This window comes from Chlamydotis macqueenii, chromosome 3 (genome assembly GCF_036417535.1).
Source record: "Chlamydotis macqueenii isolate bChlMac1 chromosome 3, bChlMac1.mat, whole genome shotgun sequence".
NCBI classification, from domain to species: domain Eukaryota; kingdom Metazoa; phylum Chordata; class Aves; order Otidiformes; family Otididae; genus Chlamydotis; species Chlamydotis macqueenii.
Genome location: NC_141558.1, coordinates 49,088,207 through 49,107,188, shown reverse-complemented (window position 1 = coordinate 49,107,188; position 18,982 = coordinate 49,088,207). Strand labels below are relative to the sequence as shown.

The following is an 18,982-nucleotide window of genomic DNA, read 5'->3' as shown; positions in this document are numbered from 1 at the left end:
CAGAGGTGTATTCTGGGATGAGACGAAACACATTTGGTGCTAGACATCTAACCAAGTTAGATGAGGTACATCTCGCCGTCTGTGCTCAGCACAAAGGAGCAACAAGCAGTGTTCCTCTCTGTCCAACTGAAGCAGCATGGAGGTTAGAAGCAGGCAAACAGATCTTGTCTTCAACATGACTTGCTCCTTTACTAAAAATAAAATACTGAATGTGCAAAATCTTTTGAAGAGTGTTTAAAAGCAGGTGAGGAGACCTGGAGAGTAAGAAGATATGCTTTTAGTAATGTAAGGCAGTTTTAGTAGACTGTTTCCCCTTGATATTTGCTAGTGCTTCAGCTCAGCAAGCATGGATTGGGGAAGGAGACTCTCGGATCAGAAGAGAAAGAGCTTTATACTGAATACTTCTGTTCCTGGAACACTTTGAAGCTACAGTCCTAAAGGTCAAAAATATTGTGGGAAACTGAAATTGATACCACCAGTAAAAGACACATTACGTTTTTAACAGATTGTTCTAAAAAATCCATAACCATTAACAGATAGGGAAGTGTCTCCAGACTCTTCTCCAGAGCAGGGCATTTCCTATAACTTAATGTGGTACATCTACTGCATGTTATTCTCTTGAAATCCTAAGCTTGAGGCATGGCTGTGTTGGTCAGATGTTTAACTTGAGTCCTAACAAATCGTGGTTTCCAACTTAACTACACAGAAGTCACATTAGGTTTGTGTGTAACAACTGATTGTCTTCTGAAGTGATGACTGTCACAGCCTGTTGGTGACAGTATCAGAATAGTATCTAAGTACGTAGGGGATCCTAGTCTGTCTTTATTATAAGGCAATACTCTTCATCGATACCTGCTAGTACTGAGGAAAGCATCGGTTTTGCTGTGGTGTTGGGGGTTTTTTTTGGTTGGTTGTTTTGTTTTGGGTTTTTTTTTTTTGTGAGCAGGCCCTAGAAATTGGTAAAGGTGGGTAGGTTTTTTTTTTCTTTATTTTCTTGGTTTCCTAGTGTTGAGATAGGTAGCGTTTGTGAAGTTCAATATATTACTGCTAAAGTGTCTGAAGACAAGCTGTTTTGTGCTATTCTGTATTCAGATCTGTGTACTGTAGATGTTGTTGTTAGAGAATCATGTCTTCTCTTTTCTGCGGCCTAACTCCTTTTGATTTGGAAAGTGTTCCCTTCTCTTTCTACCAGTCGCACTGAAATTTGAACTGGCAGAGGGTTTTGTTTTTACAATTTGCAGCTTAGAACACTCTTCCGAAGTTACAAACTAATAAAACGCTTTCCATAGAACTCATTTGCTCAGACAGCTTTCTTGCATGTCGTGTATTTACTGAACTGTATGTATTTAAACTGCTGAAAACTCTACAAGGCAAAGCTCATAAATCTTCCCATCTGTGAAATCTTTCTCTCTTTTTTTAATATATTAATAAATCTTGCATATCTATTTCGCTGCAATATGTTAAGCTAAAATCTTTGGTATTTCTGATGTTGCATTTAAGTCTTGTTATTTTATTGCATACTTGAGTGTATTTCTCATTTTTTTAGAATTTTACTGAATTTGTTAGAATTTGGCTTATTGAAATGATAAACATGAGAGTTTTTTGGCAGGTTGGTGGTTTTGTTGGGGTTTGTTTGTTAGACTTAATGTGATTTTTAAACAGTTTTTTAATGTTTTATAGTAAATTTATTTTCTTTGATCCTACAGCTACAAGCTTCGGTATAGCTTTGCCAGCTTGGATTGTGGATCAGAAAAATTCAATTTTGGTGAGTCAGCTTACTTAGGTCGAGTGTTTACCTTAAAATGTTTGTGCTTAATACTGTGCATTTTAGTCAAAACACATAGTTAATAATAGTTTGGTCCAAATGCACGTGTTTGAAATAAATTTCAGGAGTCAAAAGTGTTAGAGTAGCTTAAATCTAACCTTTGAGATTAAAGTGTTAGTATGCTTGGAAGGATCTCATTGCAATGATAATGACATGGTACTGTACTCACCCATGCTACAACGTGTGTCTGCGTGCTGTTGCAAGGAAGCATATGTAGAACTCTTTCCTGGATTTCCATTTGGTTTGTTAGTGATGCTGTAATCATACGGTGTCTGCATGTTCTTTCCGTTGGTTTGTTGCTGCAAGGTATTTGGCCTACCCGTTTGATTTCTTTTAATGTGGTAATCATCTCTGTCCACTGAATCATAGTTTAGCTGCCAACTCTAAATTATTAAAGAAACTCACCTGAGACAATTTGTGGATGATTTAAAAGATTACTTACACTAAACTGATACTCCTTACTTAAACCTTACCTAACTGATTAGATTACTTTTTAATTGTTCTTCAGAAATAATGACAGTTATTATGCAATAAGCTTACCTTAATTTGTAGTAGGCTTATTGTAATACTACTTGACTGTGTTTTAGAATAAAGATTAAACAAGAGTGGTATTAAGTAACTGAAGTATCTCATGCAGTATGTTTCATAATTTCTCTTCAGGTTTTGCTTGTGTATGGATTAGCATTTATGGTTATTCTTCCAGTTGTTGTGGTAAGTATTTTCTAATTAGTATTCTACCCTCTGTAAACAAAGCTGGCCTAAACAGAGAGTGCTGTATGGAAAATACTAGCTATGACAAGAGTTAGAGACTGAGTTACGTGATTTGTCTTGTACCTTCCATCATTCACCATGTGAAAATGAATATGATGTGATGAACTCAAGAGTATATTCAGTGGTGTTACTGTAGAGCTAAGACTGAGATGTCTATCGCTGGTGGTACTAGAATGATTACGGCATGTGTAACAGGTTGTTGCTTTGGTTTCTCCTGGCTGCCTTTGTTTTCCTAATTTCAATTTTTATTGCTCTTCTGTACATCACGAGATGTCTGCCCTTGAGATTTTTTTTGTGTGAGGAATCAATTGCTAGGTGAATGGTATTTCAGGGCTCAGGCTTGCCCTATAGTATTGCTTTTGAACTATGTCCGTTGTCCCGTGATTTGAGGTATGACATGAAGAAAGACTCAGAAAATTGACACCCAGAACCTTCATGGTCTTGGGAAGAAGGTGTTTCATTTGAGAAGGTGTCCTGGGGTCTTGGCAACTGCTTGCATCTCTCTGTGCAGAGGCTCAGCCAGGCATCCCTTCTCTTTTGAGAGTCTTTCTGCATACTTGAAGATTTAGTATAGAAAATTAGATATGGGGATTTCAACAAGTTGTTGAATACGTGTGAAATCTAGGGTACAATGTCTACATTTTTTTTTTTTCCATCTTTCCTTTTAGGTTTCAGTTGCTGTCTGTTGATGCTTTTTTATATACATGTAATTTTAGTGATTTATACCAGGTTTATCATAGCTCAAGTGAAAGTAAACATCCTTTCTGTTGTTATGAAGAAATGTCCTGAGCAGAGAAAAAAATAATCTGCCTTTTCTTGCCCTTATGCCGGATGTAGACTTCTGTGTTCAGGCTTGTCGCTGTAAATTTCTTTTATAGTCAGTGAAGAGGAATAGTCATTTTTATGGGGCAAGTTATTTTGTCATTTCATTCTAAGGTATACTTACAAGATGATTCATGCCTTTTATGGGTCTGTTTCTCTTTTGTGAATCAATAAAGAAGCTGAAGTTAACTACAATGTAGTCATCTGCATCTGAGATAGGCATCTAAAATAAAGTAAGGCTAGTTCCACCCTTTGAATCCCGATCAACAAAAAAGGAAAATACTGATATGTAGTTCTTCCTAGACCTGCACTGACCTAAATGTTCTGTATGTGAGCAGAGAGAGACGAGCTGTATCTGCAAAAGCAGCCTCTTTGATGTAGATTTGGACTGGCTATAGTTATATTTTTCTTCCAGTACCTCTATTTAGATAAAAACTTGATAGCTATGGGGTTATAATCTAAATAAACCAAAAGCAGTTTGTATGTGTGTGCATGTGTGTTGAGGGGAATTCTGTAGGCTAGATATAATCTAAAAATTTTTAGCATTATATCCTCTCCGATTAATATATTGGTGTGCCTTTAAAATTTGTATTGGCAAAAATTTTTTTTGTTTCCTTCTCCTTTCTGAAATTCAGTTGACCTTAACATAGATAGAATCAATTGGGCTGAGTTACCTGGTTGTGAACAGACATGAGGTGATCCAGCACAACTGTTTCAATGCTTCATTGCAGCTGATGTAATTTTGTTCTTGTTAAATGTCTCAGGGTTCTTGGTGGTACCGATCAATACGATACAGTGGAGATCAGATTCTCATTCGGACAACTCAAATATATACATATTTTGTCTATAAAACACGGAACATGGACATGAAACGTAAGTAAAAGGCTTCTTGAAATGTTGATGTGTTCATCTGGAAATGTCGATTAACTGATGTTTAAATGCTTCTGCTTTATAAGCCCTTGTTAGGTTAAAATAATGTTTCTGATTCTTTTAAAGTGTTTTTAAAAACTTCATTTTATTGCAGATGAAGAGTACTCTGTAAGAAGACTTAAGTATTTGGGAGAGGGAATTGTATATATATATATCTATCTATCTATATTTATGTCTGTCTACGTTGGGAAAAACCTGCCTGTAGTCCTGAGTTACTATGTGGCCACTAGGAGTGCAGCCTCTATCTGTGTATTTCTTCTGTTAGTGTAACAAAATAGGCTTTGGGAATTTTCTAAGGGCTGTCATAAAATTTTTATATTGCCAAAGAATGAAGTAGCATTTTTGGTTCTCCATTGTTATTTGTTATGTTATAGCTAAATTTCTGTTTAGAAATTTTGCTTCCTATCAATTTCACGTTACTTTGTTACTCACTTACAGTTTTTGATATGCTTATTTTTCTTGTCTGCTTACTTTTAAAGGAATAAAACTCCCTTTTTTCTGGGGAAATCTGTAGATGTGTTACATTGGTGCAGAATTGGATCTTTCAGTTTGGAGGCTGGCATGAGCTTGAAAAATTAGCCTGGTACTAATTAGTTCTAGATTAGATTTTTACTGGATCACATGCTCAGAGCAATTTGAAAGCACAGTTTAAAAAAAACAAAACAAAACAAAAACCAAAACCTCTGAAAGGGATTCATCAATATATATTCTCTTGCTCCTTTAAATTGCGCTGTTATTCAGCTTTAGATTTGCTGGAAAATTGGTGGAAGCATCCACACTTGATACATCCCCTTGCTACTGAACAGGAATGCCTCACAGATAATCCAAGAGGTCTAGGAGATAAAGAGTATAGAAATATGTTCACTTTCAGTCATAGCACATGTGGGTTTAAGTGTGTGGGTTTAATTCAGACCAGTTTAATCTTTCCACCTTGTCACACTGATGCTTTTTCCCCGACTCCAAACAGCTAGGTGAGAAAGGAGAAATGGGAGTAGGTGAGACTTCTTTGAAGTTCAGGGAGGTCGCTGCAAAAGTGTTATCTTCTTTCTCCCAACTTGTCAACAGTAAATTATTTCATGTTGAACCCTGCTCAGAACCATAGCTTTGAGGCTTACCTTGGCTCTCCTACAGACTGGTTAAAAAGTTAACCCAAAGTTTAAGTGGCCTTATTTAAGGACTTAACGCTTTCAGGGAGTCCTGGGGTCAGAGGCAGGTCAGGTTTTTCCACAGAGGTCTGTTGTGCTGTCTGAATGAAAAACGAGGTGCCTTAGACAAACCACACAGTGATCAGGTAGAGCTTTTGCTTGGTTGTGAATTCCACAGTGGTGTAAGGTACCAGTGCCAAAACTCAAGCCTTAAGCCTGGGCAGACGTAATCAAACTGGGCTAGGGAAATGGTGAGACAGATCTGTGTGGCTTGCCTTGTGTTAGATATTTTTTTTAGGTTTCAATACAAATGAGTTTTTAAAACTTCCTTTCTTGAGGATCCACAGTTGTGATCTTAAATAACAGAAAATAATTTATAGTTGTCTGAAAATCTTCCATATGCTCCGCTCAGGAAATAAATAGATAATTAAGAACGGAAATAAAAATTGATGCTCAGGGAGCTTGACTAATAGTTAGTAGGTGGAATTCACTGCACTGCAAGTAGGCAAAAATAACTTTGTCTTGCTCAAAATTTTAGAATTAAACTTGAGTAACTATTGCTGGAAAAGTTAAAATTAACTGGAGCAAATGATGAGATGAGCTTTCTCTTACTGTCTATGGCTGAGGAGTCTGATATGTTCATGAGCAGAAATCTCATAATAGGGCTAAAATACTCCATGATATAGTCTTTAATCTTAATTACACAACAGAATATTTCGAGGTAGTATGGATTTTCCTAATTGCATTAGGAAAGAGCAGCCCATCATATTCATGGGATTTGTTTGCAGGGGTATTTGTTGAACTGCTTTCCTAATAATTAAAAGAATATTTTTGTGAATTTTCAATGCTGGCTGAACAGAAAATTGAGTTGAAATTTTATCCTTCCTGCCTTCCACTCCAGTACACACATTGTGGTGTTGCCACAGGCCAGGAATTGCTGAGAATGGTTCTGTGAGCATGCAGAAGCAGTCAAAGTGCTGTGCAGTGACGTCTACCAGTCCTAAATAAGCCTAACTTTGTTTTTGTGAAGAGATTTAGACTCAAATGCTGGACTTAATGCCAGGGAAAATGGAGCCTTGAGGGATCTCTTCTGTCTTGTGCCAGGCATTGGTTCTTGTCTCCTCTGCCCTGTGGCAGTAGTATCTGATCCACTAAACAGAGGACATGGATATTCATAGTTGTTGGGGGAAGACTGAGAATAAGTTTTATGGTTGAGGGTTCTGAAGAAATCACTCAGTGGCACGGGATGTTGCTGACACTTTCTCTGCCTGCCTCCAATTATTTTTGCAGGGCTTATCATGGTTTTAGCAGGGGCATCTGAATTTGATCCTCAGTACAACAAAGATGCTACAAGCAGACCGGCAGACAACATTCAGATACCACAGGTTAGTTAAATCAAGAGATGTTTTATAAATAATTGACACTTTCAAGGGAAGAGGGAGATGGTGCTTCTAGGTGACCAGCTGTCAGAATTCAAGCTCTCAAGACATTAGTTTTGTTGACATGCAACTGTATCTCTAGGAATTAGAAGCTAGACTTGATTTAATTTTTTTTAAAAAGGAAAGTTAACATTAATTCGTGATAATGCTTGGCTTAAATGGAATTAGTTTAGTTTATAGACTACTAGGTTGCATTTTTGGGGAGGGGTGAACTAAATAGGGAATAAGAGTGTCAGTCCTTACAAATTTTCAGTATTGATATAAGGACGTGATTGGTGTTTGATAAAGTTCTTTTAAATCATTAACACAGATCTGGTTAAATATGTTAATACTGAAATAAAATTATTATCTCATGTCTGAGTTAATAATCTTTTAAAAATATTATAAAGATTCCTCCATAAATGTCAGTTGCCTTCTGGTTGCCTTTTATTTTCATTTCCACTCAGTCTTCCCAACAGAGATACCATAATGCATACTGTGGCAAGTAAATATTGCTAGCAGAGTTTTAGGAAGTTTTATTTGTCAGAAATTAACATTTTTGTTTTAAGAAGTTTAAAGAACAGTATACAAAATGCTCCAGTGACAATATTTTGAGTTTGCAAAATGAGGAGGGGTGGGTAGTCTCACAGATGTAACCTGTGCATGCACAGAATTGAATTTTCAAGTCGTAAACATACTTTCATGTACTAAACATAAAGAAAGTAGACTGAGATACCTCTTTACTTAATTGTCTTTGTCTCTTTTACAAATTCTTTATTGTCTTGTGAACTTTAAGAGAAGGAGCCGGAATTGCGGTTAGGAGAGATTTTTCAGCAGTGAGAGCACGTGGCCGGGAAAGGTCGCCTTGATCATCAGTTCTTCTCTTGTGCTGTTGCAAGCATTGGCGTTGTGCAAGCCCTTTAAATTTAATCATTCTTTATTTAAAAGGCAGTGAAGCCTCCTGTAACCATATCCTACTGAGAAGCTGTTCCAGAACGTGCTGTTCTCGTGGTTAGGAGTCTCATTTGTGACCAATTTATATCCGTGTTTTTTGTGATCATTATTCTTGAGTCTAAATGATTCTTGCTGTGTGTATCTTTAATGCATTTACAGACAGGAGCAATAGCCCATTTATTCTCTTTCTGTCTTTATTTTGCTAAACTGGAAAAGCTACTGTCTTTTAATCCTGTGTTTCCCAAAATGGTCTTAATTTCCCTCATTCTGCTACGTGCTGAATGGAGTACTGTTCCCAGTTGATATATTTCTAAATTTTACATTATTTTTTTTATTTTATCTGCTCAGAATTATCCACAATATTGCCTTAGTTGGTGGCACTGCTATTCCTGTATTTCTTCAGGGAATCACTTTTAGCATACTGTTTTTTACTACTGTTTCATGGGGTTGTTTAATACAACTAGTGTGGGATTGCTACGTTTTTGGGATTTCTCTTGTCTTATATACCTCCATTTTTCAGCTAACAAGCTCCCATCTTCGAGCTGCAGTTCTTGTTAGTATGCAAGTGCATGACCTTGCATTTCATGCTATTGGATTTTGTGCTATTTCTAAAGCTACAGTAATCAATGTCATCTGTGTTCTTTTTTTCTGAGTATGTGGCAGTACAAGTCTCTGAAGCATCAATACAGAAGGGTTTTGTTAATGATTTTGTTAGTGTATTCTGCTTTTGAGGCCATGATCATTGTTCCCATTTCTATTCCACAGTTTTGTCATAAACCTAGTATTGATACTTTTTATAAAAGTTTTCTTACTAAAGTTTTAGTTGTCTTGGTGTGGTGTTATACTAGGATGTGCTTATAAGAAGCGTCTTGTTAGGAGATCTTGTTTTTCAAGTGTGGGGAAAGACTGGTCAAAGGTCAGTGTAGCCTGGCTGTTGATATCCTAACTTCCCTTTGTGGCTGGAGATTTTGGAAGCTCAGTCTCTCCTCAGGTAACTTGTTGACCTAAAGCGAAACTTCTGGGCTGTGTATTGATTCTTATAAACTATGAGCTTCTGTTGCTCAGCTTTGCAGTCTCTCCCTCCAGGGTCTTCAACAAGTTCAGATGAGACACACCTGTTTGAACGGTGCATCTTGATCTAGTCAGGAGCAAGATAGGTCATCCTTAATAAAGAACACCATGCTTTTTTTCAAGTTGGTGCTGTTTATAAATAAGTTAAAATCCTTGATCTTCAGCCTACCAGGGAGTTCAGGCTTATAACCCTTGTTCCTGTGATACCTGAGACTATTTCTAAGGAACTTGGCTGGGTCTTAGATTGGGGAGAGGTCTCAAGATGATGCTGTTACTGGTGCATATTGAGTTTAATATAAATACCTTAGAAGTATGATTGAATCTAGTAAACCTTGGCGATAAAATCAGATTTTAAAAATATTTATCTATCAATACAAACTTACCCAAAGCTATTCAAGACAAGTTTCTTGGGTGCAGATCTTTACTTCCCCACTCAATCCCACATTGAAACAAAGTACTTAAAGACACTTTTTGGAGCAGGATTATGAATAATAATGGCTAATGTTCATCTCTACAGAACTTTCTAGGAAAAAGTTACTTAAGACTTGCTTTTATGAATGTAGCTTTTTTACCTTGTAAACTGTTCTCCTGTATTTGTTTCTCTTTAGCACCAAAATAGCTATTTGTGTTTAACTATTTTATTTTAGCTAATCAGAGAAATTGGTGGCATAAATTTAAAGAAGAATGAGCCTCCACTCACCTGCCCTTACAGCCTGAAAGCCAGAGTTCTGCTGTTGACTCATCTTGCCAGGATGAAAGTTCCTGAGGTCCTTGAAGAAGGTAATGGCTTCTCCCCTAATCGGATATTATTGGCAACAGACCAACACCTTGCATGCTACTCTACTCATAATTCTTGTCCGTTAAAGAGTTTGTATAGATCTCTGCTCAGTAATCTCTATGCAGTGTACTCAGTTTTTCAACTTTAATGACTCTTTAAAACATTTACTTAGCATTTACTCATTCTCTTGACAGCTGTGTAATACTGGTATCCTACTTTTTAGTGCTTTTTGGCTGGAAATAGGACTTTGATAATATTTTTTTTTTCTCTTTGTAATAGAATAAAAAGATAAACATGTGAAGTATATATTTGCTTTTCAGAGTAAGGAAATCCAAGATAAGCATAGTATTGCTCTCTATAACATTTCCATGCATGGTTATTTTTGGAATCTTTTAGCCCACTATGTGGAGGAAAGATGTTAAAATTAGAACTTTAAATACCAGTTATATATGAGCTTCAGTTTGTGCTTTACAATTTTTCATACTTGTAAATATACAAACTGAAATGTTTCTAAATGCGGTTCTAAAGTTTCAGTTGTGAAACTCATAGTTTCTTAGGCTGATCAGTAAACTTGAGATGTTCTGTATTTTAATGCAAATTAAAAAAAAAAAAACCACAACCCTAAACAAAACCCAAAAAAACCCGACAAACCAGTGAAGATGCTTTGATTCAAATTTTCCAGTTTCTTTCAAAATAAAAATAATCAGTTTTAAATAGTCACTAAAAATCTCTCATCTTCCCTGATGCTTAATTACTGTTTGTACTTACAGCTTCACAGATCTGTATTCAAAAGTAGTTAGTACTTCGCAAATAATGTTTTTCCTAAAACTGATGTTTCATAGAATAATAGAATAGTTTGGGTTGGAAGGGACCTTTCAAGGCCATCTAGTCCAACCCCCCTGTGCAAGGAGCAGGGACATCTCCAACCAGATCAGGTTGCTCAGAGCCCCATCCAACCTGGCCTTGAATGTTTCCAGGGATGGGGCATCCACCACCTCTCTGGGCAACCTGTCCCAATGTTCCACCACCCTCTCTGTAAAAAACCTTTTCCTTGTACTGAGTCTGAATCTACCTCTTTCTATTTTAAAACCATTACTCCTTGTCTTATTGCAGCAGGCCCTGCTGAAGAGTTTCTCCCCATCTTCCCTTTAGGCCCGCTTTAGGTACTGGAAGGTCACTCTCCAGGCTGAACAGCCCCAGCTTTCTCAGCCTGTCTTCATAGGAGGGGTGCTCCAGCCCTCTGATCATCTTAAAATTAAAAATTCCTTTTTTTAACCAGTGATTACCTAAGAATTCATGCTATTTTAATAATACTGGTAAATTGTCTGTGCCATGCTGTTGCTTTTTTAGATGGATTAATTTGGTGTGGAAGCTGCTTGTCTGACATACAAAATTTGTGTTCCCTCTTAGTACTTGCTCTTGCCTGTTTTGTTAGGGACTGTTACAGATGCACGTACCAATGAGAATAAAGTGATATTTTCAATAATAAAAGAATGAATAGAAACTAAGTCTGCACTGTTAAATGTCCAGTTCATGTCAACTGCCTCCTTTTTTTTTTCCTAATAGAAGTGTAGCATAATTGCAGCCAGTTATGTCTTGCAGATCAGCAGTTTATCCTGAAAAAGAGTCCGGCGCTACTTCAAGAAATGATTAACGTGATCTGCCAGCTAATAATAATGGCTCGAAGCCGGGAAGGTAAGAAAAGAAACTGTATAATTAAAACTAGTAAATATGATTCTTCATTGCAGTACTTTATAAAGTCTCTGGTTCTTGTGCAAGACTTATCCTGTGATATTTAGAAATGCCTAAGTGCACTTTTGCGCTTTTTACTGTAGTGAGAGAGTTCTCTGTTTTAAGGATTGAAATGCTGCTGCCACTGTCAAGCCCTGTTCTGAAATCTTGAGTATGTGTTTTCAGCTTGTAATTTTTGCAATTAAAAGTTTATCCTTAAATGCAATTTAAAACCTTTTAATGATCTTGTCCATTTTTGGTAGCAAAGCACTTGGTATAACACAAATTAAACCTTACGTTCCTCCATCTTTTCATCTGCACTTTTACAGTTCTTCCTCTCCTGTTGTAACTGTCACTTGTTTTTTAGATAATTTGTCATAATTTCTTTGTATGTTGCTCATATTTCTTTATTTCAGGATCCTATGCTGTTTAGCCTGCTATGTAGGTTTTTGTTGTATTTTTTTTCCTGAACTTATAGGGACAGGTGCTTTGTCGTAATTACAGTAGAAATTACAATTTCATTGAAATTTAATATTTAAGCTTTTTTATTTTTACCTTAAAAAGACAATTACGCTGAAGATTGTTTCTTTACACTGCAAATGTCACCTAACATTAAATTATATTTATTAATGAATATTATATTGTAGATATGTTATTTGTGACTATTCTCCAGACTAGCACTGTAACAAAGTTGCAAAGGTATGCTGTGAAACTTTATTATGTTAATAGTTTAATAATTTATTTCATAAAAAGGTAAGTTGCTGTTTCAGAAGTGTGTGGGGTTGTTTTTTTTTTCTTTTTTAAAAGTTTTGCTAGCTCAGCCAGACCAAGTCCACATGTTATAGCTAATTATGAAAACTGCTTGAATGAAGACATCTTTTTACTTGTTTATAAGCCCTTGTGTATGCCCAATGTAGGTCTTTTTTTTATCTGAGTTTTTTTGTAAAAATGCTTCAAACATTTGAAATATGTCTTTTGAGATGGCCTATGTGTCTATTAGTTGTCTAGCAAATACTTTTCTCTTGTGCAAAATGAAACCAGAGTAATACAGCCAGAAGCTTTTTTTTTTTAATGCAAGAGAACTGGAAGTCTTTGAAAAATGAAGAATGGCTATAACTCTTCTTGTAAAAGGTGAAATAAGATACTTAACAGGATGTATGATATGCTTTACAACTTGAATGACCTCCAGTAGCTGTATTCTCCTCTAGTTCTGTATGTACATGGAGATACATTTTAAATTTGACAGTAAAAGGATTATTTATACATACAGTGTATTTAATAAACTGCTTTGAAGTTCCAGAAAATTTAGAATTTAGCTTAAACTAAAATAAAAAAAAAAAATCAGTATTTTGGAAGGCAGTAGTGTAAACTAATTTTCCATTAGCACATGAAATGAAAGTGGTGGTTATTAAAAAAAAAAAAACACCTAAACAACCTCTATTACTAACAATTTCTAGAGATTGTCATGATCCCTTCCAACCTCAATCGGTCTCTGAAAGTCAAGGAGAATTTATAGCCGTCATTTATGTACGGTAGAAGTTACTTCCGTATATTTGGAAGTAGAAGCCTATCATAGGTACAGCTGAATATTTGTTTGGTATTTCTTCAGCAGATTTTCTCAAAATTATTTCCGAGGTTTTAAAATGGCAGTATTCAGACATTTGTACCAAACATTTCCGTTCACTTCCATGCTGCTGCTCTCACTACAAAGCATGAAAGGGAAGATGTTACCAAACAGTTGCCCATCAGGTCAAAAATAATGGATTTGAGGACCTGAAGGGTAAACTGTTTCAGAATTTTTGTCTTTGATCTAAAGGAAAATCACCATTTTTGCTACTTATCACTTAGCAAATTTAAAATGTTGACCCTATTTTTGATGACCGTACGTGTAGAGAGAATTTTACCTCCTGCTGACTATTGTTGGGAAACACTGGAAATTGAAAAGATCCCATTGTTTATTTTTTTTAAGATATGAATAAAATCAAACTTAGTGAAATTTTTGAGAGACTGTTTTGTTTAAGTTTGTTTATTTATAATCTTAACATAATTTTAAGTAGCTTAAAACTTAACTACACATGTTTCTGAATTTAGTTCTAACTTTCACTTAGATCAGCCTTGTCATGGTACGTAAAATTATTACATGCTATTATTAGCCACAGATGTTCAGCAGTCCTGATCTGTGAAAATACAGAGATGGTGGCATGCATTAATATTATCTAAAGAAATATTTTGGAGACAAATCTTATTTTGTGAAACCTAAGTAGATGGTGGGATGAGGAGACTCATTTTGCACTGTATTCATTTATGTCTTTAAAATACCCTGTATTATTATTATTAGCTTTAAAATATCCATAACCATCTATGCATAGTTTGTAAGCAAGACTTCTGAAGTAAAGCACCTTGGATAAATCTTCAAAATCTTTGCACTTAGTTTTCGTAGTTGTTTTAAATATGTCCATGTAGCATTCACTTGTTGGCCCAGTATCAGCTGTTCTTGAAGGAGATGCAAGACCACCTGAAAAACACTAAGGACAGCATATCACAGAATGAGATTTATGAAGCTCTGCTGTTTGAGCCCTTCACAGGGACAAACATCCTGCCTCCACAGATAGGAAGAAGTGGTACCTCAGGCTGCTTATGAATCCTCATAAAAGCCACGGGCACTGCCTTTCTTATCAAACTCTATTAGAAATAATTTATCATGAAAGAATGAATGTAGGTTTAGCATAAAAATAATTTAATTGTGGTTGCTTCTTAATTTTTAACAAAACTATAATTCCTTGCAGATGAGTTTGGATTTGTTATTATTAGGTTTTGTTATTTGTAAATTCGTTATTTGTTAATTTGCTTTCATAAAAACAAAATTGATACTAATTTCATTTCAGTCCTGTCAGTTTTTAGCTACTGCTAAGCTTTTTCTGGCCTGGTGGAAGATGTGACAATTGTGAGCTACCTTTAGATAAAATGTCTTGCACTCTCTTGCCTGTGCAGTCTGTGAGACTTTCTTTTTGCTTGTATCCATCGTTTTGTGATGATTAACTGGTAGTTATTCATCATTTAGATCAGCAGATCTAAATTATCTTGATGGCTTCTTTAGATCATCGTTAAGTATCATAAGTAGACAGTGAGATGTTTGCCAAAACTATGGAATGTGCTCTAGTCTGCAGAAAGGGTGGGCTCAGTTTGGCCTAAGTGTGTTTCTTAATTCTGGTTGGAAGCTGCAATGTAATGTAGAGGTTGTGGTTTGACCCAGGTGCATACCATTCCTTCACAAGCAACTATGAATTACATTTAAATTTGTGATTGACTACTTTAGTGTCATATGTTTTGAATGACTTTATGACCTTAGATTAAAGGTCATCCTGTCTTCTGCACTTTGACAAGCAGAAGCTGTCAAAATGTGGGCAGTAATGGCATTCATTTTATGGTGGGGAAGTTGGGTGTTGTTAAATGCCACACTATCTCTCCTCAAGTCCACTCCCAGGGAATATAAACTCCTGTGTTATTTTCAGGAAACCAAAACAATATTCTCCAAAATATTTTTCTACTGTCATAGGGATGATGAGTCAATTCTTTAAGAAAGAAGAGAATTTCTACTGTGACTAGTGCTCTGTGGTCTCAAAGCTGTAGGTGAATTTCCTGCAAAAGCCAGTTTGTCAGAGAATATGTAGGATTCTTTTATTAACTTGGTTTGCAGTGTGGTTTTTTTTAAATTTAAAAAAATCCTGTGGCTTTCCTTAGTAACAGCCAAAAAACTTATGGGGGAGGTAGAAGATAGGTAAGATGGAAAGTAAACATTTTTTGCTACTTAGTTGGGAAATTAGTCTTTCCATTACTACCTTTTTTTTAAAAAAAAAAAAAAGGTAGAAGTTACATCTTTTTTAATTGTCAGTATTTCGAGCTGGGGAGTTCTATTTATAATCCCTCTGGTGTTGTTTTTCTCTTTGCTTTGTGTATAATCTTCAGTGTTTATTAATATAATGGGTTTAAAAAAAACCTAACACAGCTCCTGCCATGTAATTTTGATTTGATAGCTGATCATATTTGTAGCTTGGTGTAATTAATGAATGAACAGGCCATTTGAGGGGACAAGAGCAGGTGGAGCAGAGGTGATGGAATGATCGTTCATTTGCATTTAACATGCTGAAGGAGGAGACACATTTGAAGAGATAAAATTTGGGTTGTTTTTTTTTGGTCAAACTTGTTACCTTTTTGTATTTCCTCTGTCAAATGTTTTAAAATTCACTTAAACTTGCTTTTTATCAAAACATATGCCCATTGGCACTTAAATTAAACATCTGGCAATTTTTGCTTTGGTACCCTTTTGGTCAGGTGCAGATTACAGCCTGTCTCCCTTCTCACCCAGGTGTAAGTAAACCTGCTTTTATCCCCATCTGTAATTGCCTTGATAGTGTGGTAAGCTTGGTCACACAGCCCTAACAGAGTGGCCATATTCCTTCTGACCACCTGTCTAATCCATCTACTGAAAGATGCCTCTGTGCCCCTGTTGTAGTGTCCCAAATTACACTGATACCAGCCAAATACGACCATACCAAAAATACCTACTTGTATAGGTATAGGAATATATTTGTGTATGTACAAGCACAGGTATTTGTATTCACACTTTAAAAATGCATTTTTATGCAGAGTATAACTGTAACAGCCAAGGTAATCAAGATAATTTTTTTGTTTGTTTGTTTTCCTAAGAAAAGATTTTAAGGTATAGGGAAAACACACATGCTGATTCTTAAATAAAATGACAGACATTGTAAATTACAGACGATTTCTGTAATACTTGTTTAAAATTGCCTTCAGTTCTTTCATATGCCACATATGATTTCAGAAAAATTTAATAGCTTAAATTCCTCTTGGCTCTCTGAAGAGAATCAAACTTATTTTTCTCTTTCATGGCAAAGTGTACATAGAGAAAGCCAAACATTACCAGTTCTGGACTTGCAGCAGCTCTCGAGCTGCAGGGGAATTCTGAAATTAGTTTTCTAAACAGGGTTTTGAGAAGTCTTGTTTGTGAATGGACAGTTCTCTAACAAAGTTAATGGCAGTATGTGGAAACCAGTCTGCTTTGCTTTTTCATTTATTTGCAGACATAATGAAGAATATTAAATGACTTTTTTTTTTTTCTTTTGCTGTGTTCTGGTTACGACTTTCCTTGTGTGTCTTTTAATTATTTTAATTATGTGGAGTGTATACTTCTTAGTACTTTAAGAAATTAAAGGAATTATAGATAATTTCTAAAATAAAAGTAAAATAGATGTTTACTCAGACACCCCTTTGTAACCTTTGGGTTTACTGGTAAAAGCCATGCCTTTGATATTTTTACAGCTATTTGTACTGCCTTGTAATGTAATATGCCTTGCTTAGCCTCAGTTAAACCTACATTTTTTTTCTTGCATGTAGTTGGCTGCTACCTTTATGTTCATCTCTCAAGATAAAAATCTTATAAATAATGTATTGTATTGTAAAAGATTAATGTTTAATGATAAGCTATATTTAATATGCTTCCAAAGTAGAGTGAAACGCGTTATACACACACACACACGTATAAAACAGACAAATTTAAAACAAGTCAGTTTTGATGCTGCCTTTTTTTTTTTTTAAAAAACAAAACAAAACCAAACAAAAACCTTAAGTGATGGAGTCTTTATAATAATTGCATAGATATGTTGTGCTGTTGCTCCCTGGGACAATGTTAAATGGAAGTTTTTCCCTTTCTTAATGTTCAGCTGTGATAGTCTAAAGAGAAGGAAGAAAATGTCTGCTGACCTGTGTGACAGCAATGAGAATAAAAAGGCTGCCTGGTTAATTATGCTGAATATTTTAAGATGCCTATTTCTTTTGCTTGACTGAAAACAAGGTTTTCTGGAGTCTGTAACATAAGTATACATTGTAAAATTGTAAGAAAAAAAAAAAATTGTCATCTGTTTCATTCTCCCCAAGAAAGGGAGTTCCGTGCTCCATCTTTGGGATCTTTGGAAAATTGCATGAGGCTTTCACAGATGACTGTCCAGGGACTTCAGCAGTACAAGTCTCCCCTTTTGCAGCTGCCTCACATTGAAGAGGACAACCTTAGACGGGTCTCCAATCATAAAAAGGTATAAAACTATGAATGATACTTGGTTAAGTCTTAAAACATTTTCTGTTATTTCTTTTACCTATTTGCCTATAAGGAAGCAAGGTAATGAATTAACTAAGAGAATAAAAATGTATTTATTGTTAAAGGAATTCAGTATGATACTTCCTAGATCTATGTTTCTTTAAAGTTCATCTCAGGAGGTGGAAATTAAGATCAGAGATCTTGTAAGTGTAGAAGATCAGTCAACATGGACCTCACAAACAGAAGAAATAGTGACCTGTAATAAGAACGAAATTCTATCTCCTATTTAATATAACATTTTTCCAGAATATAGCTGGAATATCCTACTGGGATTTTTTTTTCCCGCCTTCTTTGGCTTTACATAATTCTTAATCTAGTTTGACAGAAAATGTATTTGGAAGGTAGCACAGAGGAGTTCATAAAAGGAAAAAAAAACCAGTTATTCTGGGAACTATTTCAGACTTTGTGATCCTTTATGTATGAAAGAGGATGCTTTAGAAAGCTATTGCTACGTAGTTGGATAAGTGTTGGTATTTGTAGGATTTAAGGACAAAAAAAAGAATAATCTTGTCTGAATACCTGCATATGTGTCTTCACTCCTGTTGCGCTGACTATATCACTGTATTCAAACCTACTTCTTTGTTTGACTGTAGTGTATCTTCTAGGAATGCCTGGTTAGAAACAAGCAGCTCTCTTCTAGGAGAAGTTGTTGACTTTGTGATAGTCTTATTACAATGGTTAATTCTTATCACTCTTGAAAATAGTATTTTTATTTAATGGAAGTTTTGTTTAGCTTTACCACCTTAGGTGATGCTTAAAGGTTTCTGTGTTAGTGTGAAGATAAAGAATTCTTCAGTACTGCTTTTTTTTTTTTTAATCTCCTTTGAAGGTACTTATTCATCAAATAGTCAAGTAGTCTCTTCCTTTGAATGAAGTAAAATAATTATTCTATTATAGGTATCATCAAGCACACTTTTCTTAACCCAACCATAAACTCCAGGGAGCATACAAAAAAAGTACATGATTTTAGATGTGTTTTTTGGCATATGCAGTGTAACAAAATACAGAAATAAAGAATTTGGCTCTCTCGTAATCTCACCTGCCTTTCCCCGAAAAGAGGGATGAGACAAACTTATTTGGCTTGTTTATACAGGATTTCTGTGCATTACACTCTTCAAAATTACTGTCCCCTAGAGTGGGCCTATGGTTCAATCTATCTAGATGCATGAAGTTGTTTTAAATGAAATACACACTTTTCTAATGGGCTGAAGTAATCAAGGGTTCAGACAAATCTGTTTTATCCTTTTCACTCTGCTCTTCAGGTCCTGAAAGAAATGGGTTGAGATTTGTTTGCAATTCAGTATTAAAAAGTAACTTGGTTGTTCCTGCTAGTATAAATTTCAAAGCACTGAAGTACTCTAAATA

The 18,982-nt window shown here is 35.5% G+C and overlaps 1 protein-coding gene across 1 annotated transcript in view; it reads left to right on the top strand.

Annotated features, from left to right (window-relative positions):
• Window positions 1-18,982, top strand: part of SEC63 (SEC63 protein translocation regulator) — a 58,024-nt gene that overhangs the window by 24,538 nt on the left and 14,504 nt on the right. The window contains exons 6-12 of the mRNA XM_086745226.1: window positions 1,707-1,765; window positions 2,486-2,536; window positions 4,183-4,291; window positions 6,784-6,878; window positions 9,584-9,716; window positions 11,317-11,409; window positions 17,401-17,555. Coding sequence (XP_086601352.1) covers window positions 1,707-1,765; window positions 2,486-2,536; window positions 4,183-4,291; window positions 6,784-6,878; window positions 9,584-9,716; window positions 11,317-11,409; window positions 17,401-17,555 — 695 coding nt within the window. The remainder of the gene's footprint in view (window positions 1-1,706; window positions 1,766-2,485; window positions 2,537-4,182; window positions 4,292-6,783; window positions 6,879-9,583; window positions 9,717-11,316; window positions 11,410-17,400; window positions 17,556-18,982) is intronic.